General features: G+C 41.8%; 1 protein-coding gene across 10 annotated transcripts in view; it reads right to left on the bottom strand.

The window, feature by feature from the left end:
- LOC147011974 (regulator of G protein signaling 7-like) overlaps positions 1–26143 on the bottom strand; it is a 184594-nt gene that overhangs the window by 145201 nt on the left and 13250 nt on the right. For all 10 annotated transcript variants that reach the window (XM_085857911.1, XM_085857907.1, XM_085857921.1 and 7 more), the window contains one exon: positions 24047–24148. In XM_085857911.1, the coding sequence (XP_085714037.1) occupies positions 24047–24139 (93 nt within the window). In that variant the 5' untranslated portion in view covers positions 24140–24148. The remainder of the gene's footprint in view (positions 1–24046; positions 24149–26143) is intronic.

The raw sequence follows: 26143 nt of genomic DNA, 5'->3' as shown, positions 1-26143 counted from the left end.
CAGTCCACACAGCATCAGTATGTGGTACAAACATAATGAAATGGAAGACCAGATACTGCATTGGAATCATAAGAAGGAACCAAAATAAGTAAAGAGCAAAGATAGAGTCATAACTAAGTTGGGATTCCAACTTCTAGGCAAATGATAATAAATGACTGGAACACACTTCATGGAAGTGCTGACTCATGCCTTTTGGGTTTTTTTTTCTCTTGGTGCAATAGCACCACAGAGGGCGCTAACCATCCTATGCTGAAGGTATGTGGCCGTGGTGTGAGCAAATATACATATCATCATCATCTTCATCATCTGATTGAGTGAGCTCGGGTACACCTTTCAATGGCTTGCACGCGATACTTGAGCCCTACACTTGCGGTCACAACTCCTTCTTGTGTGGCGCCCACAACGGAAATCAAACCCAGGCCACCTGGGTGTAAACCAGCTATCTGTATGGGTATATATATATATATATATATATATATATATATATATATATATATATATATATATATATATATATATATATATATATATATATATATATATATATATATATATATATATATATAGAAAGACCCAACCATATCTCTCACCTGTGAATGGAGGGAATAGCTAATCAGCTCTCACCAAATCGACTAAACCCAGGTGGCTAGGATTATATAAATAATTGACCCCTCCCACACTCCTCCAGCCAAAGAAGCTGCGTAAAGCAACCCAATAAGACCTACACAAGGTAAGTGCTGCACTATTTCGAACCCTCCCCCTCGTGGTCTTCTCTCCCCGACCCTGGGTCCGCAACAATATATATATATATATATATATATATATATATATATATATATATATATATATATATATATATATATATATATATATAACAAAAGGAGCACACTGACACTATGACATGACACTGATATCATGTGCACAAATTATGTTACGCAGACATATCACCTCCAAACTAGTATGAGGTCCGTGTGCCCTCAAGTCTTTGTCAACAGAGATTAAAGCTCCTCTGGTCACAAATAAATGAAAGCAGAGTTGTCGATCCAGATTTCACTCTTGTTGGAGCTAATCAGGTCAACATACTGTGACGTCCACGGGACTTGAACAGTCCCGTCAACGTAGAATGAGCCGAAACGATGGAGGCGATTTATTTGTTTATAACCCAAACATGGCGGTTCTAATCGCTCTACCGCAAACGGGACGAGGAAGGTGGCACGAGTCACTTTTCACTGAGTTGATGATGTTTATCTGTTTTTCTATTATTATCAGAAATAACAGGACTCGGCAAGAAGAGGGATCCGGGGCGATTCGACGGGATGGTGTGGGATCGGGCGTGGGGAAAAACACAGACAATTCCAATGAATATACAGTTCTCAATCCCTCTAAGGCGCCAAGCACACACACACACACACACACACACACACACACACACACACACACACACACACACACACACACACACACACACACACACACCGTAGCTATTTCTGGTGGTCAGGCTGGACCGTGGTGTGGACGCAACTGTCCCTGGATCGGCGTCGGACGAGCCGGTCTTGCTCTCGTCAGGGGGGCAGGAGAAACCGCGGTGCTGTCGACCTCCTGGTCCTGGCCCAAGTCCGCCCACAGCCACCAGGGAACCAGCTCCGGCGCCAAGCCGCGAGCAGGAGAGGGAGGCAGGTCCGCCCGCCACCCAACCCCGCACTCCGAGTCAGCAGAACCCCAGAGCCAACCAAAGCGAGGCACGAGGCTCGGCAAGGCTCCCAGACACGATCAAGAACACGATCGATTCAGCACAACAACCAGGACGCTCTCTGCCGCCACAGCTTCCACACCAAAAAAACCACGATCTTTTGGTTGTAATCTTCTTCCTCTCCCTTTTCGACCCCGAACAGAACCTTTTTATCCTTCTGTCCTCGTCACTTCAATCGAGCCGTTTATTGGCCCACCGCCATCACCTTCCGCCAATCGTGATCATGGGCGGAGCCACCCGCTGCACTGTCCTGTGACGTCACGGCCAGTCTCCAGAGAATACCAAAAAGGGGTTTACGCAGACACACTTACCCTATCCCGTGTCCCTATCTAATTACGTGACAATTATCATCTCCTCCCTTGAAGAAATGAACATTTACTAGACAACTTATCACCACTGAATTACTACTTATTACATCGAGATCCTGGTAAACTCGAACAGCATGGCATACCTAATTAAACATCCTAATTACCCTTTGAATGCATACCCCCCCCCCCTCAAACGTAACAATACTGTTGATTCGTATATTTGTCACCATACTAAGGCACATTAATAAACAGATAGAACCCCCGAAGTCAATGACCTGTTGGTAACAAGTGTCAACTGCCACATAGAACACATTGTCTCTGCCCTGCTGTGCAACAGTAAGGAGGTATGGAGTCAGGAATAATTGCTATTCACCTTGTCCACCATATTTACATTTCCTGATCAAAACTATTCACATCACTTGTGCAGTTCTGTTGTCTTGCTTTCCGAATGAAGCACAAAAACTCGACAGGTTTATCTCATCTGTAATCTCATCACACCTCCCCTGTTTACTTTAAAAGCTCTTCTTGTTTCTTTTACATAATTTTTTTCTGCATTCTCTGCATGAAGCGAGAATAAAGACAGAATGAGGCAGTGACATTGCCATAACGGGCTTAACAGCCTTTCGATGTGCCTTATGTTTAAATCATATGCTGTAATTAATATATCATTTTGAGAGGCTGTGGAATATAGTGCACATTTTCTCCTGATCTATCGAAAACAAATATAGATAAATATGCTATCTTGGCCACTTATGCCAACAGAAAAAATATATAAATAAAAGAGGTTCTCTCTAATTGCTCTTCTCTGAGATGATTTCAGTGCCCAAGACAATCAATACATCTTGCATTATATAAACAGGCCTTTATACCATTACACTAAACACATAAAAAAGATCGATCATATATTTGTGAAAATCTTGCAGAAAAGATGACAAGAAACATCTTAGCCTGTCTGTAACTTGGCTCAATACCCATGCACTCAGCTTTGAGGTTCCTTGAGAGGAGGCACTTAAACCTCCCATCATAACCACTTAGTCTACCCGCGGCCCTTCTTAATGCATGGACGCTGCTTATAGGTGGCCTATAGGCTCATGGATATACATTGGCGGTTGGAACAAATTTGCCAAACAGCAGGTGATTTATTTCTGTGCAGTAAAGTCAGTGCACAAGTTCAATTTGATTCAAAGTCTGACAATAGTTTTCCTCAAAATTCACTTATCATTGCATGTACAAACCAGAGAGTTGGTGTCAAAGCCACCCAATGCTCGCCTGTTTATAAATTTATTGTTTTCGTTATTAAAAGACTCGTCTAATAATTAATATTTTTTTATAAAGCATTGCAGTGAAGTCTTATCCAAATAATTTTAAAGCAATATATGTATTTGTATATTGTAATCAGTAACAAGAGCGCAAGTGAATACAATATACACCCAAACAAGAAGGTATATACAGAATTGTGCTACTACATGGAAAACAGCATCCTGGTTGCCATGGCAACCACTTTAGATGACGAACGTATGTCAAGACACACCGTCTCCACAGTCTGTACCTGTGTACCAAATATGAAACGTGACAGTTGAAGATTTTGGGAGTTAGAGTGCAGACATGAACGGATGGAAAACAGCATCCTGGTTGCAATGGCAACCACTTTAGATGACAAACGTATGTCGCAACACACCATCTCCAGAGTCTGTACCTATGTACCAAATATGAAACGTGAAAGTTGAAAACTTTTGGAGTTCGGGTGCGGACAGGAACGGACGGAAACAGCATCCTGGTTGCCATGGCAACCACTTTAGATGATGACCGTATGTCACGACACACCGTCTCCACAGTCTGTACTTGTGTACCAAATATGAAATGTGAAAGTTGAAAATTTTGGGAGTTAGAGTGCAGACAGGAACGGATGGAAAACAGCATCCTGGTTGCCATGGCAACCACTTCAGATGACGAACGTATGTCACGACACACCGTCTCCACAGTCTGTACCTGTGTACCAAATATGAAACGTGAAAGTTGAAAATTTTGGGAGTTACAGTGCGGACAGGAACGGACGGATGGACGGACGACCAGTATCACATAATACGCCCAATATATATATATATATATATATATATATATATATATATATATATATATATATATATATATATATACACTGCTATATATATATATATATATATATATATATATATATATATATATATATATATATATATATATATATATATATATATATATATATATATATATATATATATATATATACACTGCTATATATATATATATATATATATATATATATATATATATATATATATATATATATATATATATATATATATATATATATATATATATATATATATATATATATATATATATATATATATATATATATATATATATATATATATATATATATATATATATATGTATTGGGCGTATAAAAAAGTGTGCTAGGTAAAAACATTAGAAAGGAAAAAATAACTTGCACCAAAAACTTTTTCACGCTGACGCTCACGCCGAGGGTATCGCTATAGCTCTCTGTTCTTCGAACAGGCGAGCTAAAAATGACAAAATTACCAATTCAGTGACAGCGCATTCTATTATTTTATATTTTATTCAGGTTGGTATGATTTTGGATGGCATTGTCTTTTCAAAGTTAACCTTTTCTTGCCTATCCTGAGCTGCAAGAGTGAACAACATTGTTTGGACTGGCATGATACTCATGTGTAGACCAGACTGGACAAGACATAAAGATTTTTTCCCCTCCCTCAAGGCTATTCGTGTTTGTGCTGAGTATTTATTCAACATTTCCACAGTAGCATTTGCCACCAAATCCTGAGATAGCTCTCCTCAGCTGTATTTGAATCCATAACTTTTGAGGTGCCAGAACAGTGTCCTCAGCACTTTGCCACCACCAAAACCATCAGCAACAACTGCTTCTTCTTCTTCTTGTTTATGGCAGCTTGGCTGCTGGGTAGTTATAATTTTGTCAGGGCATGACTATGCCACTGATGCAGTGCTCCTCTCGCAGTCCACTGGCACTCATTTCGCCAACCTCAGAAGGATGATAGACCGAGTCAACCCCACCTGGAGTTAATACAACTGCCAACAGGGGCTTGGACTAAGGACTCTAAGGTCCCAAGTCAGCCACCTTAACCACAAAGCCAACAACAGACTTCTATCAGTTTATAAAACATATTATTTAACTAGTCTGTTAACGCTGATCAAACTCTCTAGAGTGACTGTAAAATATGACAAGTCTGGAGACGGCGATGGTTCACGGGCAATGTACACGGTTCGCCTTTATTTTTTGACCTTCGAGGGGATGCCACGGGAAAACTGGCGGGAATCGGGAAAAACGTAAATGATGAAAGTTGTAGTACTTGAAGAGCACTACTTGCATACCAACTTTCATTCGAAACAGTTGAAAACCCTAGGAGCTCGATGCCCAATTTATTGATTTTTTTTGACATTTTCTAAGTTCGTGACCTTGTGACCTTGACCTTGGGACGAAAATGAAAAATGGAGCTCCATGGAGCTATGCAGGTGCCATTGGGCTAACCAAATACTGAAACCCCTGCCAGATTCGACAAACACCCTCGGAGAAGATGTAACTTGAAATCGGTTACCCCCTAAAAACACATGTTTTTTGGGCGTGGCTCCACCCATAATGGGCGCACCATGCCCATTCTCAGGAAAACACAACTTGATCATGATTTAAACCTCCCACCCAAATGTTATCAGGATCGGATCAAAACCCACGGAGCTATGCTCGGGACAGACAGACAGACACACACCCATAACGAATATAGTGGTCACTTACTGACTCATGAACCAAAATTATACATGGTTATAGCTGAACAGCTACATTGAAATATAAAAATATAAGCACTTCTAATAGCAGAGTCAAAACATCGAAAAATTTCCGCATACCCCCAAAAAATTGCAAGAAAACGTTTTATGGTATTTTTCATTTCTATTAGGTCATCACAACAACATAGCAAAAGTTGCCAAAAATTGGACCAAAAGAAAAGGTCTAGATATGAGGTTAGAAAAAGATGGCAGCCAATGTTAACATGTCTGATATCTACTCATATCTGGTGAATTGAACATTTTCCAAGCACATTACAACATTGAGGTTAATTTTTGGGGGATAATATGACTTTCGGTGAGCTAAATCTGTTGCGGGGCCAAAGGAGTACTGATGAATGGGAGTGGCCTGAAAGAGGTCTTGGAGACGATTTACAGAGAAAATGCTGTGGTGCACATGATGAATGGAAAAGCTGTGCAGCACGCATTTTGGGGACACCTTGTTTGTCAGTGTCTGATGCACCAGATTCTCAACTAAAGTCATTGCAGATGAGCCAGGATTTGGGATTCTTGTGCAAGAACTTGACAGACAATATACTATGTCAGACATGAGTGAAATAGACTTGGAAACATTACTCAAAAGTGATTGTATCAAACGGATTTCCCATACACTAGTTTCCAAAAAGTCTGAATTGTCGAATATTTCAAAAATGAGCAAATTATGGCTGAACTATCTGCAAATGTTGGGATTGGCCAGGGAACTTGTTAAGGCCAAGCGCACAGGGTCATGGCAAATGCTCCTCCAGGCTCTATCTGACTGCTTACTGATATTTGCTGCTGCTGGACATACCAACTATCTAAAGTCTGCTTATCTTAACCAACAGAAGATACAGGTGTTAGAAACTGAAAACTCTGTTGTATTTTTGAAATTCAGAAATGGATTCCATGTGATCTGACGCACCGACTAATACTGGGCTGGCTTTAGATCAGACTTGGTGATCGAACAGACCCTGATGCGGTCCCTTAAAGGTACAGGGGGCCTGACAAGAGGAAGTGGAAAGGTTGAACATCAGCAAACTGTTTGGACAATGTCTTCTCCTGTATCCTCCACCTACAACTACAACTACGCCATGCAGGAATTCTGTCGAACCGTACACACGAGTGAACAACACAAAAAGGCGTCTGCATCAAGAATAGACAGGGACAAGATGGAATTGGCCAAAATTGACACAAAGCTTGAATAGCATTCTCCATTCTCGGATGAGGTGACCCTTCGCAACATCATCACAGGGATAAATGCTGACGAGGATGTCAATGTGCAGGACCTTTTCATTGTTGGCAGAAACATAGTGAAGAAAATGGAACGACAATCTGTCTTCTCATATTAGTACAAACGAAACACTGCAGTGAGGACATTATCATCAGCCAGGGCCGTCAAGGTCACCAAGGATCAAACCATTGATCAAGCACGATTTCAAAGGTTCCTTGTGGTATCTCAGCCAGGAAATCTGTGCCTCGAGGAGGTAATGAAATGTGAACTTTCCCCATATCCTCCATCCTTGTTTGAAGCAAAGAATCGTATGCGGAAGCCAGAAAAAGCACAACTTGTGGATGCTATACAACGGCATGTTACTTCATCAGAAGATGCTGTTCTTCAGTCCATTCCAAAGACTGATCGCTACGTTCTAGAATCTAGATGATGGTTCACTTCTACATTGACTGAAATGGACCGAAGGCAGCACCTACAGCTCAATTGCTGATGCCTACGCGTCTTTCACATCAGACATGTACGGCAATACCAACGTTGTCTTTGATGGATGTGATGGAGGACCAAGTACAAAGGACAATACGCATCAGCGACGAAGTCGAACTCTGGTTTCGAACAAGGTCAACATATCGGTTACAACAACATTCGTTGGGAGAAAGGAAGATTTCTTCTCAAATGATATGAACAAACAGGTCCTCATCCACTTGATCTCTGAACGCTTGCAGCAGAAAGGCCGTCATATCATCCAAGCTGAAGGAGATGCAGACTTGGATATAGTGAAAGCATCCATCGCATTGACATCCTACAATTCAACAACCCTAATCGGAGAAAACACGGATCTGCTGGTATTGCTGCTGTATCATGCAACTACGAAGGACTGCAAGAACCTGTACTTTTGGTCAGACAAGGGGAAACCAAATGTTTATACCATTAAAGTTCTGAAATGGCTGTTTGGTGATGATGTCTACTCCGATCTATCGTTTGCCCATGCCTTCTCCGGATGCGACACTACTTCAAGAATCTTTGGGGTGGGGAAGAAATCTATTTTCTAAAAAGTCATCAAGGGTGAATCTGTCTTGCGTGCCTGTTCACAGGTCTTTTGCGCACCAATGGTAGATCAATTTACTGTGGAAACCACTGGTTGCAAGGCGATGGTGCCCTTGTTTAACGGAACCAAATCTGACTATTTAGCATCATGATGATACAAGTTCCTTTCATTGTGGGACAGCTAGCTGTTTTGTTACCTCCGCCACCGAAGGTGAAGGACGTGATGTTTTCACCCTTCTCTGTCTGTCTGTCTGTTTGTGTGCAGGATATCTCAAAAAAGTTGTGGATGGATTGGGCCGAAACTTGGTTGACACGTTGGGTATGTTCCAAGGAAGAATTGATTCAATTTCGGTGAAGATCAGGATCCGGATCTGGATCTGATCATTTCTTTCAGTGATTCTTCACCATTTGAGAGATAGGGCTAAACGAATATACAGCGCGATATCTCAAAAAGTTGCGGACGGATCTGGATGAAACTTGGTGGACATGTTGGGTGTGCGACCACGACGAATTGATTCGATTTTGATGACGATCCGATTCTGGATCTAAACAGGAGAATTATTTAATTTTGAAAGTGATTCTTCACCGTTGAGAGATAGGGCCAAAAACGATACAGTACTGTATGGCATGATATTCCAAAAACGTACTGGACCCGATATGTTCTCGTGGATTAGGCATTACATGGCGGAGGTATGCGCTCTATACCGAGTGCCCTTCCAGTTTGTACATTTTTTCAAAGGAATCTATTTAAAGATCACACAAGGTGCCTTTCAAAAAAGGGAGAGGCCACAGTGCAATGCTGCCGAGCCATATTCCAAATTCCTGCCTCAACTACAGCCGTAATGGAATTCCTTGCAATGAGATTGCTTTGCAGTTCCTAACGAACGAAGAAAATGGAACCTGACTGAGTGAAAACACAGTAAAATATATTGACACATCCATCTTGTGTAAAAGATGCCTGGTTGACTTAAGCAAATGATTAAGACTTGAGTTCCTCCTAATGCTTATTGATGCTGTGGCAAAAACAGGGGCAGCTGGTTCCCAGAGTGCAGTCACCCATTACAGCAAGTTGGGCAATTGCATTAGAAAGTCTTTAATGAAATTAGTTCAGTAAGCATGAAGCTGCCACAGCATTATCTATCTGTGCACAGAAACTCGAAAAGCCATTTAATCTTCACTGGCATAACTGCCAAATTGGTGTCCAAGTGCGGCCGAATCAGTGGAAAAGCGATTGGCAGGCTTTGCTGAAGTTGTTTTTTCATTGCAGAAAAGCATTTGACTTCATGAAATAGTTCGAAGGAACACCAAAAGCTTTCGTTTCTGATGAATATTCAGTTTTATGAATAAATGGACTTGTCACTATTTAATTAAACAAATATGGCTCACGTCAAGCGGTTTGCCCCACAATGACGAAAATGGAAATATCCATTGTGGTGTACACTTTAACACTAAAAAAGTCCTGGGACGGCACATCCAAACTTGAAATCAATCCTCACGGCCTTCGTGCTGTCAAGTAGCATGTGCTGTTTATCGCGGTTTGTTTTGGGATATTGAAACTCAAATGCAATCATGATGAGGGAATTTCCTCGACCAACATGACAACACACCCTGACATTCCGCTACGTCTGTTTGGAAAAATGGTGACGACATCGAAAATCTGCAATGGTCAGCCCAAAGCCCCCCCCCCCCCGATGTATTCCCAATCGAACCGCTCATGGACGTCCTGGAATGCCGCCAAAGGGCCAGAGTTGGAGTGAACACATCATAATCTACCAATGAACTTGCTCTTGCTCTGAAGAAGGAATGGTGCAATATTATGCCTGACATCTACCAGCATTAGGTACATAGCGGTAGTGATGGTGACACCTTATTATGAACCAAACAAATGGTTTTGAATAACTCTGCATATGTCCTTATGGTCCTGATATTTTCGTTTATATATGGTTAAATACATACTAGGAAGGATAAACCTGGAATTTTCATCCCCTTCTGCTGCCATAGTGAACTCATCGTAATTCTATTTTCCCTTTCTTCCCCGTTCCAGCTCCCATCACTGAAATTGTCCCTCCACATACCCTCTCCTTCCCTTCCTTGGTATCACACATATTATTATCTATTGTACACCAATTCCCCTTGCACATGTAATATGTATATGCCCTTTATGAAAGTGCATTTTAACCTGAAAATGATTTTCAGCCTGATGCTTTTTTTTTAAAGCATGGAAAGCAGACACCAAGATGCTTTCAGCTTACTCTTTATCTCTTTCTCTCAATTTTGGCCACACCACGAACCCGATTTACGCAACCCCACTAGCCTACTGTTGGTACATTACCTTTTTACCTCCGCCATCGAAGGTGAGCAGAGGTAATGTTTTCACCCCTGTTTGTCTGTCCGTCTCTTTGTCTCTCTGTCGGTGTGTGAGCAGGTTATCTCAAAAAGTTATGGACAGAGTCAGACGAAACTTAGTGGACAGATTTGGTGTGTGACAAGGACGGATTAAGATTTTCGAGAAGATCTGCATCCGGATTTTTCACAATTTTATCATGATTCTGCCATTTCAGTTTGAACCACAAGGGAACTGAAAGTCCAAGGTGACCAATGATAATTATGACATTTCTGAAGAGTAATTCAGCTTTAGACATGGGTCTGAAGATGGAGATAACCAGAGAGACCCTCCAGAGTCCCGACAGTGATAACAGGTCCATATGTACATGCTGGTGTATCAAGTAGATCTGACATTGTATCGCTTTGATACTATACAATATATTCACACATAAAACGACGATGGATTTGTTGTGAATTGCTATGATGTTACTTGTAATATATACACACGAGTACACTAAACTTTATCCTGTTGCGATAACTTAGCAAAAATCCATCATTAGAAAATAATCTTGTATTATTAGAAAAATGCGAATTCCCCTTCAATGCAGAAGGAGGTTATGAGGCGGTATGCCAACCTATGGTTGTTTTTCCATGCTCCATCTTTTTTTAAATGCCGAGCATCGAGCAAGGTGGCAACAGGTACCATTTTTACAGTCTTTGTTATGACTCAGCAGGGGTTTGAACCACCAACCTCTCAGACTCAGAGCAGACACTCAAGCCTGGTAAATTATTCATTTGGATTGCTATTTTTACCCCCCCACTAAAAGTGCAGTTGGTGAGGAAAAACAGCAGGAGTTTTTATTTTTTTTCAAACTAGTTCAAAGAATATATTGGTGGTTGTTTGCAGTATAAAATTAAGTAATAACATGTATGAAACAAATATTTTTGTACGAATGGGAGTTTCTACTATTGTGATTGTATCAGTGGAAGGCCCCATATCCTGATAGAGGTTTTTGGGATGCCATTGTGGTATTTTTATGGGTAAACAGACCTCGTGGCACCCCATCTCCTTTCATCGGCAGATTTCTGTGCAGCCATGGTAATCAAACCCACACCAGTGAGGGCAATGTAACAAGGCTTTATTAACTCCACCAAAGTACTCACCTATAGATATAGCTCTGTTAAAATAACACACACACACACACACACACACACACACACACACACACACACACACACACACACACACACACACACACACACACACACACACACACACACACACACACACACACACACACACACACATATGCACGCAGCCACGCACATATCCGCCCATCACCTGGCTCCATGTTTCAATATGTAGGCATAATGGGGATTTCAATGAAACGGCCGACCTATTGATTTACAATAATGGGCCAGTTATAGTAAAAAAAAAAAAAACCTTCAGAATTTTAAGTCTTGATTTATAAATTAGTATAGGGTTCCCTTCAAATTCAGTTTCACCACCTGCATCCTGTCTTTTTCTTGCCTTTGCAAACATTATATTTACCAATAAAGCTCCCATAAAAAGTGCTACTTTGGCATGGTTCATCTTACCACCTTCTCAAAACTCAGAGTAAGAAATGGCAAAAAAAAAAACCACAACCACCACCATTACCACCGGCACAGGCCATAGAGCCAAGTGGAGATGCACAGTCAAGATCCACAGCAAAGCAGGATATTCCTAGTTTTAAACTCACAGGATTCCAATGGTGTTTTTGATAGATCACAATAACGTCTTACCAATGTAATGGAAAAAAAAAAATCAAACAAATTTCAACGAAAACACTATAAAACTAGAGAGTTCATCTTATTCCACGCAGCATTGAGAAAAAGGACATGGGAAGGGTCATTTAAACTCTTCCTTTGTATTTCCGAGCATGATCTATATTTCCTATACGTACATACATTGCCCTTCACAGCACATTGCTGTGTCCACTTTACTCCTCTTTCTGGTACTCCAGTGTACTTCCTGGTACTCCAGTACTTTCTGGTACTTGAGTACTTTCTGGTACTCCAGGAGCCTCCATCTGGCCATCTCCAGGCAGATGCCTGGCCCAACCCCATCTCTTTGGGAAAGGACATTTGAGGCACCCACTCAAAGGGGACCCGCCTTAAGTTAACCCAAGGAGACGGATTTACACTCTGTCTGGTGGACGACACTTCAGCACCACCCCGCCACACATCTAAGTGTGTTTTTCAGAATAAAGTGTTTTGTGGAGGCCGGAGTGCAACCTCCTTGGAAAGGTAACTAACTGCAGGAGGACGTCCACAGATGCAGTTGGCACCAGATATGGATGGCCGTTGGCTCACAAGGAGTTCCTCCACCCTTTTGCAGGTTTTGTATTTAATCCTGCTGGGTGTCCATGTTCATGCACCCTCCATACCAGGTGGACCTGGTGGGAGAGTCGGCTTAGTTGCCAACACTCGACCAGGAACAGGTTAGTATAGGTTTACATGTTACCCGTAGCAAGTCACAGATCTGATCTGGCCTGATCTGACAATCATATTTCCTATAAGCCACGATTTTATCTTAATCTCAATATTCCCCAAAGCTGATAGCATGAGCGGCAAATTTAATTGGCCGAGATGGTGTAACATTTTGACCAAGCAATGCTAAACTGGAGGTTTTTGAAAATTACAACAAGGCAATTTGTGTTCTGCAGTGTTCAAATATACAATTCAATTGAAACATGAAAAAGGGCAATCTGTGATTGCAGACCCTCACCAGGAATTGTTTTGTGTGGCATTTGTGTACTGGTGTGTTACGTTATAAATGAGACATAACTAGAACTGCCACTTTATAACTGCTGGCAGTGATGACCGGGTACCAAGACGTCCCGCTTTGATGCAACACATGACCCTTACCCATGACGTTTATTATGATTCTATTGAATTTAGAATGGGATTAAAATAAATTCAATTCAAATCACATGGAAGACCAAATAGGTCCAGTCCTGCATTGGAGTAATCAGAAGGAACCCAAACAAGCAAAAAGCAAAGTTGAAGTCATCAGGAAGAACCTGGATAGGATTCACATTTCAACTGCTCCTCCTCTACCCTCAAACCCATCCAGGCGCAGCCAAGTGAGCCTTAGTCAAAAAAGAAAAAGAAAAAATAGAACCCAGATTCAAAATATTAAATAATTCTTGCTGCCACACCATGTGTCTGATCAAGTTGAAATAAAAAACATATATTCCGCATTACTACTACATCATAATTCTGATGTTTCATATCGATTGATTGAGTTCAAGAGTTCATAGTGGTTCAAGAGAAAGAACTTTTTAAAGATTTTTGTTCAATCCAATATGGCTGCCAGACCATGTGACCTATCAATTATTTGTGAATACGACAGTATCCCCAAGGCTTGCGGATCATTTTTGTGAAGTTTCCCCTAGATCTGTCCAGCCGTTCTGGAGAAGAAGATTTTTATAGGTTTTATGGTAAATCCAATATGGCTCCCAAACCATGTAATTGTAACCTTTGATGTGAATTGTGTAAAGCTTTTGTTCCTCATGGATAAGCGGTCATATGTGTAAAGTTTCACCTTGGTCTGTGCAGCCATTTCAGAGATGATTTCTGAATATTTTTTTAAGACAATATGGCTGCCAAATCACGTGACTGATGACGTTGTTAAATATTTTTCTTTGGACCATTTTATCCCTAGATGACCATCAAAAATTTTCATACTGATGAGATGTGGCGTTCTACATATGCAATCATGACGTCATGATGAAGGCACCCATGATGTCATAAAAATCACACTTATTCCCCATGAGGAGTACTTGCCATGTGGCACGTCAATTTATATCCTTGGTGCGGTTTCAGAGATACAGAAGTCCAATTTTTTTTCATTTTTCCAACAAGGCTGCCACACCACATGACCTATGATATCATAATCTATCTATATATTACTAAAACTCTCATCTTGTATGTATGTATGTTCCCGAAATACAGCCAAAATGGTACACGATAGCGCAAAAAAAATTCGGCCCACCTTACTCACCATTCTCCTGCGGTGTGCAGTATCAAATTTCGTTAAAATCGGGCAATGAAAAATGCTTTAAAAAATCAATTCCCGATTCAGTGAAGTACTCTTCGGGAGAATTTGATCAATGCAAACAACCTCAGCGGTATAGTTCGCTGGAGCTATGTTTTTTGAAATTTTTTTTTTATCAACCGCTATCACAACGGGAACCCAACGTGTTCACGGGTCATCTAGTTATCAATAAAACATTTTACATGAGTAGTCACTCCTGTTGGTGAAAATTTTGTCTCAATCCGACAAGTGGTTGTGGAGAAAAACACTAAAGATCTGAGCAGACAAACAAAGAAACAGGCAAACGGACCCAAATGCAATATCCTCTCCTCCGGCGAGGGGAATAAAATAAAGATTTTAAAGGTCGTGTGAAATGCAATGGAAGTTTACGGCCATTGCCGCAGCATCTTTTACACCACTTTATTCAACATGTTAGATTTGTTCTTTATGCCTGTTGTTTGTGTCCATTATGACATCCTTAAAAACAGTAAGTTTCCTGTTTGGAATGATTTTTTATTTTCTTTGACTGCCCGACAGGCAAACAGAGAAAAAATATAGTAAAAAAATAGTCCAGTGGATTGGGTTTTTGTTGAGTCTTTTTCGTATGCAAGGCCAAGACTCATGGAAGAGCTAGAACATGAAACACATCAGAATGCAATGTTCAGAACAAAGGGAAGAGTGGAGAGAGGAAGAAACACCACTTCACCTCAAACTATCATCATCATCATCATCATCATCATCATCATCATCATCATCATCATCATCAGATGTTCTGAAGGTGACTTACTTTTGGCTGACAAGATGGTGCACAAATAACTTATTTGACTTTAAATTATCTGGTCTGGATTTTTTTTTCCCGGCCAGACTATAAACGTTTGGATTGGTGCTCAGTTGGCAGACAGTTGCATCACAAAGTGCACCATCCCTCAAATTAATAGCAAAGCTGAATATCCCATCTGCTAGCAGGAGTCAGTGGATCTTGAAAATCCAAAGGTGTGTTCAGATGAAGGGTATAGTGTAGTTACCGCTGGCCTCCTTAACAAGTTACAAATTCCTGACATCTTCAGTCAAACATATGGCCTTGTCATTCAGTTCATGAAAGACGGGCCAAAAATCTTACCTGGCTGACTCCACAGGAAGGTGAGAATTGGGAGAGTTAAAGAATGAGTATCGCTCTTCAATTTTAATGGCATTCATCAGGTCAGACAAGGCCAAAAAACTTCATCATATAAGCATGTTTTCAAATTAAAACTTCTTCTTTAACAGCCAAAATTATTCCCACGTTCTTGTGGGATTGGCTGGGGGGAAGTTTTTGACCAAAGTCCTTCACAAACCGGCTAGCCAGGCCTGACGCCCAACTAAGTAGTTCAGGCAGGAATTTGGAATTTGGCCATGATGCCAGCAATAGTTCACCTTATCTTCGTGAAGGACACCATGGGATATTTAACATTCACCAACTACTACCGGCAGACAAGATGCCAGTTAAACGTCCATCCGATTGACAGCACACACATTGATGAATCACCTGTCTGTGAAACACCAGGATGACAGTTTATAGCTGGGTCTGGATTTGAACTCAGGCTAGACAGCTCAGAGTACCTCCAGGCCATCTTGTCGGCCTTTTCACATGAAAACATAATCAGGAGAAATAGGGCCAAGCTATACAGCTTGCCTGTCATAGCCAAAGTCACACCAGCTGGCAGGGAGAGGTGGAGTGAGGTGAGGGATGGGGCAATATGCCCTGGGCCTCCCCAGGGGCTCGTGTTCAGAGTGTGAAATGTCTATAATCAGACCCTTAGGCTCATACACCTTTTAACTTATCGTGATTTCTGCTACTTGACAGGCAACAGTAGAACCAAAACAGCAAGATGAGAGAAGAAACAAAATGGATAACAGCACACAAAAAGAACACAAGCACAGCAGCAGTGCTGAGTGAAATGGGTTTGAGCACAGCGTGCACTTGGCTGTAACAACTGTGGTTTTGAAACTGTTGCTTTTTCCCATCGAAAAGTCACGGGTCGATAAAACCTAATGTGATGTGATGCATTGGAAACTTTACACACAGTGTGGTCCAAAACGAACTAGGAAGCGATTATAAACACCGGCATTTCCATGTAACTTGGCGGCATCCGTGACATTAAAAATGCAATACGCTCAGCGGAGATGCAAGACCCTCGAACGAAATTTGACCTTGGAGTTCACAGCTCAAGGCCACACTTTACTCCCCTTATGACGACCCTCTCGATCTCCACTGTTGGATGGTCATCCTCAAATCTAAATGTTCTCGTCGAGTGCAGAAGCAAAGCCATCCTACTTGAGCTGTATCATCAACATACGACATGTTCTCCAACCTGGCAGCTCATCAATTATTCACGGTGTGTTTATAAAATAAGTATATACTTATCTTTGGTGGGCAAATTCAATTTCTGATTCTTCAGTTTTGCTGGTAAATGGCAGACAACACTAAATGCAAGTAATGATGCACGAAACAATGATTCTAGCCAGCAGTAGATGGATTATCCAATTTTACTTCTTGTACTACCCATCAAACTACTTACTGAAAGGATTATTTCATCTCAGAACTCAAGTTATAGGCACATGCATGAAGTATATTTATGGCAGAAGAGGAAATTGATCTCGATGACAAAACATCGCAATAATCAAGTTGTCCGTGGAAATTGATAGGGATACAACAACTTGCGCAATTTTAAAATCCAAATGAAAGAAGCATGCTTCACAATCTGCAAGAGAATACTCAAATCTAAGCTGCATCATTTTTCAATTAACGAGGTATTTGCTAATGACAACACAGGTGGCGAAGCAGAACCACACGCACGGGGACAAACACGAATGAGATCACACTGTTCGTGGAAAAGAAAAGTTTGCCAAGACTTTCACATTTCAACTGTAATGAAAATTGCCCGTGCCACCACCGAGGTCCATCTTGCGTGGGAATTTGAGGCTCTGTTCTTGAAAACAAAACGGTCCTCAGACGAACGAGAGATCATTCCTTCAGTCTTTATTTTAATATTTATGCCTCCGCTGGCGAAGTCGTCCGAGGCATTATGTTTTCGGGTTGTACGTCCGTATGCACAATACGTGCGGCCATCCTAATTTTCTGTTTTCTCTGCAACTGCTTATCCAATTGATACGAAATTCTCACCACAGGTGCGACTACTCATGCAGAACGTTATAATGATAATTGTGATGTCATTGGTCATGTGGTGCGACAGCCATGTTTGGAAAAAAATGAAAAACTTTGGACCTCTTTATCTCTGAAACTGCTCCATGCAAAAAAATTGAAACTTGTCACATGGAAAGTACTCCACATGGGGAATACGTGAGTTTTTTTTTTTATGATGTCATAATTGCATACATAAAATGCTTTATCTGATCAGTATGAGAATTTTTGAGGGTCATCTAGGGCTAAATTTTATGGGGGACAAAGAATTGATGACAGCATTGGTCATGTAGTTCAGCAACCATATTATGTTAAACATAAAAACCTTCTCCAAAACGGCTGAACAGATCGAGGCAAAACTTTACAGGCATGATCGCCTATTCATGATGAACAAAAAGTTCTCCACCTATGATGTCAGAGATCACATGGTTTGGTTGTTATGATTTTTTGAAGAATAAACCTTAAAAAAACCTTCTTCTCCAGAACGGCTTGACAGATTGAGGGGAAACTTCACCCACATCTTTCCCAATCCATGGGAATACCAGGGTGTTCACTAATATTTAACAGGTCACATGGTCTGGCAGCCATATTAGATTGAACAAGAATCTTAAAAAATTATTTCTCTTGAATCATTTCATCAATTAATGTGAAGCTTCACATTTATGATCCAGTAGTCATGTTGAATATATGTTTTAAATTTCAACCTCATTGGATGCATGGTCTGGCAGCAGAATTATTTAATATTTTGAATCTGGGTTCAGGGATTTAAATCAAACTTGGTAAAAGTGTCGATAATGATGTCATATTGTGGGCGCAGGCATATCTGGTGATGTCGCAATGTCGAAGAGTGCCATTTAACTGCATCCATTCTCTTTTTAGTGGAATTGCTTGCCTTTATATTGCTGCAAGTCTGTGATTGTGCTTGCATTATAATAATGGGATAACCACCATGATCAATCTTTCATCTGCAGAGTGGATTTATCTGCAGAATCTGTTTGGCTGTCTGTGAGCAGGATATCTCAAAAAGTTATGGACATATTCAGACAAACCTTGGTGAATGGGTTGTGTGTGTGTGTGTATGTGTATGTGTATGTGTATGTGTATGTGTATGTGTATGTGTATGTGTATGTGTATGTGTATGTGTATGTGTGTGTGTGTGTGTGTGTGTGTGTGTGTGTGTGTGTGTGTGTGTGTGTGTGTGTGTGTGTGTGTGTGTGTGTGTGAGTGACAAGGAGAAATTGATTTGATTTTGATGAAGATATCGATGCGGATATGGATACGAAAAAAATTTCAGTGATTCTTCCCCATTGAAAGATAGAGTCAAAAACTATATGTAGCATGATATCTCAAAACAACAGATTTGGATGAAACTTGGTGGACAGTTTGGGTGGGTGATGAGGACAAATTGATTCGATTTTGGTGAGGATCCAGATCCGGATTTGGCCTATCAGTGGGATACAAAACGTAAACTTTCAGCTTGGTGGAAGTATGCGCCCTACAAAGGGCCACTCTCGTGTCTTTTGTGATAAGCAAGAAAGCCAGTTATGTGGCTGGTCTACTGGAGCTCCACATTGCTGTTGTTGTTGTTGTTCTTGTTGGGGGTGGATTTTTGAAATTTGCCCCCATTGGTCAGACAGCTGCCAGATCGAACCCACATCTGTCGATTGACTCCATCCATCATGGCACCCAGATGAAACGATATTGCCACCATCTTGGTTTTCAAGTGTGCCAAACACATTAGGCCTGAAGGTCTGTGCTGATTATACACTGCCTGGGTTCGTTGCGCAAGATTTCCATCGACTTTGTTTGGGCCGAGTGTTAGTCACGATGAGGGACGCCAAAAAAAATCTAATCATATGTAAAATAAAATTATTAGCAAGATTTAATCAAGCCCGTACACAACTCCATAAAAAAACAAGGACAAATGTGTCCAAGGGCCGCGTCCTTAAGGCAACAACAACTTCCGATATTTCGTCACGTGCCTTGATGGAGCCAATAGCGAGACCCGTCATGGAGGCTCCTGTTCATGACGAGAAAATAGTGCATTTACGAAATTACAACACATTAAATGGAATAATCTTTAAATAGTAACGTGAACTTTTCGAAACTTTAAAGCAAATGTCCGAATATATTTAAAAGTTCATGATAGACGCTCTCAAAAGGCACCGTCAATGTGAGGATGTGTACAGATGTTTAGTATTTAAGGAGATCCGGATCCTGTATATAAAAGAGCCGAGTCCTAAAGGTTTTGTCTTCACCAGACAAAGAAGAAGAAGAACAATGCGGAGCTCTCTTAGAGTCACGTTCGCTACGCGAGACGCGGCTAAAAACACGCGTGAGACATCATGTCATTTTTGAACAGCTCCATATTGGGATAAACCATCCATGACCGTGTGATGAATCAGCTCATTCTGATATAACTGTGACGAATCAACTCTTTTAAGAGCGCATTTCCCAATCAGCCCATTACCGGATTTTTTAAAGCCAATTTACTTGCGCTTAATGGTGAAGTCCCATACCTCCAATGACCACGTACAGGTTTTTACGAACAAAAGGTTTATTAAGGCGCTGTCACACCTTGACGATTTAGCCAGCGTATGCCGACTGATGAAAAATTTGTCTAAAACGCTGGCACACGTCGAATACGTTATGGGTAAGTTTGTATACGTTAAGAGCACGCTGAAAAACACTGCCATACGTCGTAGTACGTTGGCTTTCATCGTTGTACTTTGCGGTTGTTCTCAAATTTTCCATGCTTGAAATTTTACAACGTATGCCAGCGTATGACTCACACGTTCCGCTACGCTGGCCATAAGTTGTAGTCATGTTATGCGATCGTTGACACATGTCGACACGTTACTTGTAAGTTACTCATAAGTCGAAACACGTCGAGGTAATGATTAGCGTATCCGAAACTTATTTATAACCTATGAGTAACGTGTTGTAGGCACGTTACACGATCGTTGCACACACGTCAAGGCACGTTATGCGATCGTTGACACACGTCGAGGCACGTTACTTATAAGTTACTCATAAGTCGAAACACGTCGAGGTAATGCTTAGCGTACCCAAAACTTGTTTCTAACCTATGAGTAACATGCTTTGAACCGATGTGTAACGTACCTCCAACGCATATTGACGTATGTAGACGTATTTGATTGACGTCTTCCGGACGACCATAGAACTTACCGAACGTGTTTCTAATTTACAGTTACCGTATAATGGCGTATTGGCAGCGTTAAAAAAACAACAACAATAACTTCCGATATTTCGTCACGTGCCGTTACGTCACGTCCGATTGCCTCTTCAGTTTGTTCATGTCTTATTCTTAGTTCCTCCTCTGTGAATATTTTCTGTTTGAGGATATTGTCATGTCGACGTCGAAACTTAAAAGCAAATGTCCGAATATATTTTAAAATTCGTGATAGACTAAAAAAACAATAATAAAAACAACAACAACAACAACTTCAGATATTTCGTCACGTGCCTTCACGGAGCCAAGGAGAAAAAAGAAAATGTGCCTTGACGGAGAAAATAAGTTCCGGGTATGCTAAACATTACCTCGACGTGATTCGACTTATGAGTAACTTACAAGGAACTTGTGTTGACGTGTGTCAACGATCGCAAATCGTGCCTACAACCTATTCCCAGCATAGTGGAACGTGTGAGCCATACGGCGAGTACATCGTAAAATTTTCAGCATGTTTGAAATTTCACGATGTACTAAACGTACCACGAAATATGACAGCGTACTTCATCGTTTTTCAGCGTGCTCTTAACGTATACACAACTTACCCATAACGTATTCGACGTGTGCCATCTTGGTTTGGCAAATTTTTCATAGGTTGGCATACGCTGGCTAAATCGTCAAGGTGTGACTGCGTGGTTCACACTTCCAATTCTCAGGCGGTTATGATTTAAATCGGCGAGTGGCAGCTTTTTAACAGTCTACGCCAGGAGTTTGTCGGCGATACGTGCAGCGCGCTATGCCTAAGTTAAACTATCGTTGGGCATAGGTTGTGAACACTGACAACAGGCTAAGCATTGATTGGTATAAGTTATCTATAAGACAACGAAACGTTCTGTGCCCATTATTAATATGGTATACATACGACCAACACGTTATGAATTTTTTAAACCAACACGTTTAAAAAAACATCAAAATTTCAGCGTACGCCAACGTTTTACATACATTTTTATACGTTGCCATTGCTGGCTAAATCGTCAAGGTGTGACAGCGCCTTTTCCAGAGAGAGAGAGAGAGAGCGGGAGGGAGGAAGAGAGGGACACACACACACACACACACACACACACACACACACACACACACACACACACACACACACACACACACAACAACAACAACAACAAAACTGAGGTAACATAAAGTAAATCGTCCCCTATTCAGAATCTATCTAATCTTATTCATGATTCATTTGGGAATGTGGGACAGACACAGCACAACGTTAATGAGACAGATTGGAGAATGTAATGTGAGTGTTGTTTCGGATTAGTAAATCCTATTTCAATCCTAGATGAGTGGAAATGTTAAGTTTTGTGTTCAAGACATGATTCTGATAATTCCGGGACAAAAGACAACTCGAGTTTCAGTGAATTAATTAAATGAGATGTAAAGTGGAACAAAGGATTTGTGCACAGACATCAGTACGCATCATGGGCAATGAACATCGAGACGGATGGTCAAGATAGTTTTGAAGATGACCGGTGTTGAAGCTGAATGCTTTGGTCATCAGGGGCATTACACGGTGTGAACAGTGGGTGAAAGTTTTGTTGTGAAAACTGGTGCTCTCAACCAATGGTAAGCTGTGGTCAATCTTTGGATTCAGACAGAGTGTCACCTTGCCACGAGATTGACCTTGCGAGTTTGCCATAAAAAGGTGAGCCAAGGAGCAATCGGCAGAAGGCTATGAGAAGGAAGGAAAAGCAGATGCGATTCGGTGGTGATCTCGGAGGTGACCCGGAGATCCAGCTCAAGCAGCATACGGAGCTCTGGAACTCTGGAACGGCAGAGTGGGTGACAGGCAGTGACAGTCTGTGACAGTCTTGTGAGCTTTTGCACTGTGCCCACTGATTTGGTGTACAGCTTCACTCCTGCTGGCCAATCGGTTGTGCTCATGAAGAGCAAACACAGCATGCGCCAAGGTCGTCCCTCCAGCCACCTCGTGCCTTCTCGTTGTTCGGCTCGAGACATGGTGAGATCCATACTGCGGGACCATCCCTGCGAGGCTCACATGCTCTACACTCATAGCTGACTACTAATCTGCAAGGTCCGTTTCTGCACGACCATTCATGTTCGTATTCGCTTCGTCTACACGGCAAAAGGTTCACAAATCGGCACGCTAGTTTGACACGGCAACAGGTTTAATTGCATGTTCGGACGCTACAAGATCTCAACGTTGGTTCCCGGCACAAATCCTGGTAAAAGGGAGTGTATCAACACGTGAATGTAAAGGTGCCTTTGTCAAGAGAGTAATTGCCTTTGTAAAGAATTCTTGAAGGATTTGAAACTGCATTGTAACATGTGTGTGGAACTTTGGTTTCATTAAGCATTGACTGTGACTTGTAATTTCCTGTGTGGAGGTTTACAGTTACTGATGAATTGTGGTTGAATTGTGATTGAATTGTGGTTACATTCTTCCTGATAGATATTAGCCCATTTTAACACAGGGTTTTACATAAATTGCATTTTAAAATTCCTTCTGTTGTAATGTTGCTGGTTCTCACCTGGTTGGTAGTCAATTGATTGAAGAGTTAAAAGTGATCGTTTATATTGTCTGCCGTGCTATCCTTTGGGACAATAAGGAAACACTCGTTTCGAGGTTTTGAAGGCGGCACGTTACAGCGTGTGTCATGATTGTTTTTATCTCAGGCCCAGCTTTCACCACATAGACACATGGGACATGAGCAAGGATTTGGAAGTTGAGTGGACAAAGGAGGTGAAATATATATATATATATATATATATATATATATATATATATATATATATATATATATATATATATATATTATCACAGGTTGCAACCACAGTGCGCTCATCTAGTTACGGTGATGCGAAGAGGAAAACTGTTTGAATAGACACCATCCATTGGTGGCCAACGAAACAAAGAAGAGTGTGTGTCACAAGGCATGATAATGTGATGGATTTTAAGGAGTTGAATATTTTACAAGTGGTTAGGGTTGGGAGGGGGTGAGGGGGGGGCGGTGGATGTGAAGAGGATGACGTGTTGATAATTCAGAAGTAGACCTTTTTGTAAAGCAGCATGTGAGGCGTGTCATCAACAGCTTGAGTTGTGTGGTCTTCGCTGTGTCTCAATGTCCTGGCCATGCCTTGAGCCATTTTGAGACACTGAAGAGACAGAGGGGAAAAAAAGAGAGAAAGAAAAGAGAGAGTCAGAGAGAGAGAGAGAGAGAGAAAGAGAGAGGAGTGGTGGGGGGGGGGGGCAAGGGGAATTGAAATATCATCAGTAAATCTAATAGAAAGGTTTAAGCTCTCATAACAGTGCATACAAGTTGTAAATTATATTCATGGATGAATAAAATAGAGTAAAAACTCAACAAGCTGGTCAACCAAGTATGCAGGTGAACAATTAGTAAAACAAATTGATTTCTTATGAAGATCAATAAAAAACACAATAACTCTGTGGAAGTCACCAATGACTGAGAAACCTCTGAAAGATCAATCACATCACTGGTGAGTACCAGTACTCTAACTGGTATTACTAGTTTAGGCATATTCCTGTGAAGTTATATGCCGGTTTTATAACAACTCTTCTTCTTCTTCTTCTTCTTCTTCTTCTTATTTTTTAAAGACCACAATGATTCCCACATTTTTATGGGTTTGGGCAGGGGAAGTTTCACAAACTTGGCCCAAATGTTTAACAAACCGAATGGTCAGGCCTGACGTTTGACCGAGGTTATAGCAGCAATTTGGAATTTGGCCATGGTGCCGGCGATAGCTCGCCTACCTGCGTGAAGGACACCGTGGGATCTTTAACGTCTACCAGCTAATTCCGGCAGATGGAACGGCCATTTTAACGTCCATCCGAGGGACAGCACACACATTGATGAATCACCCTGCCTGTGAAACACCGGGATGACAGTTTATATCTGGGTCTGGATTCAAACCCAGGCGAGACTCCTTCAAGGCGAGTGTGCGTACCTTTTGGCAATCCTGCCAGCCCTGGTTATATTGTTACGAATCTGGAAGCCATCGCACACAACAGTCAGCAGCCCCCGCAGTTCAGTTATTTCGATAAGCATGTGTTTATAGTTAGGGTCCCGTCCCTTAGGTCGAAGGGGAATTTCATGTGTGCGCTGCGGGTTAATTTTTTTACAACAACAACAACAACAACAACAACAACAACAACAACAACAACAACAGCGGCGACACCGTCGCCTCGCTCCACCGATGTCATAACGCACGTGCTCCTGGCTGCGGACGCGGGTGGGACCCTTCGCTCCAGAGCAGACTCTGCCCACAAGGGCAAGGGCGCGTCCTTCGTCCAATCAGGAGGCTCATCGCCTCAGAGCTGACTCCGCCCATGAGGGCAAGGGCACGCCCTTCGTCCAATCAGAAGGCTCATCGCCTCAGATCGGGACTCCCCCCAGAAGGATGGAGTTGCCCCACCGACCGTGGGCCTGTCCAATGAGGGACAGCCAGCGAATCGCACAACGCAACCATCCAATCAGGAGGCGAGTGGCCAGGGAAAAAAATCCCTCCCACCTCAGAGAGAGGTTGAGTGATCGGCGCGTTCTGTCCAGCTGGCTGGGTCTGATCCGTGAAAGCTTTTTCGGCCTTGATCGCCGGTCGCCTCGTTGTCTCTCGCCTCGTCCGCCTTCGTACTGGCTGGCGTCCGTCACTCTATTCCTCATCCCTGGTGCTGCGGTGGGTTCGAGTCCCTCCACCGGACAAGTTCGAATAGACCGCACGAGGCGGACAGGTGCAACTGCGGACTCTTGCCCTCAGTTCGCCTTCCGTCCCGAGCTGAAGGGCCAAATAAAGGCCGCGGCCACCATTTATTTTGGGTGTGTGGGTGTGTGCGTGTGTGTCTGTGGGCCCAGTCGAAAGTAGCAATTGTTTAAGTGCCTTGTACATTACTTGCATTCCTCCTTGAGAGTCGGTTTAACTCTGCTCTTTTTGTGCTCCCCTGCCCCATCTTATATATTATTTCCGACTTTGTGGTTTCGTGTCGCGCTATCTTCGACTTTGTTCTGTGCTCGAGTAACGTGATATTCGGCTTACATTATCTCAAACACCATATGAGGTGCATGGTACAAAAAAAGTAAATAAAATGGTTCTGAAACAGTGAAATCTTATTCCACTTACTGCATTAAAGTAAAA

This window comes from Eptatretus burgeri, chromosome 15 (genome assembly GCF_056783735.1).
Source record: "Eptatretus burgeri isolate ZD-2024b chromosome 15, Ebu_testis_v1, whole genome shotgun sequence".
In the NCBI taxonomy this organism is placed as follows: domain Eukaryota; kingdom Metazoa; phylum Chordata; class Myxini; order Myxiniformes; family Myxinidae; genus Eptatretus; species Eptatretus burgeri.
The sequence above is the reverse complement of the archived record's forward strand: the minus strand, read 5'-3'. Positions and strand labels throughout refer to the sequence as shown.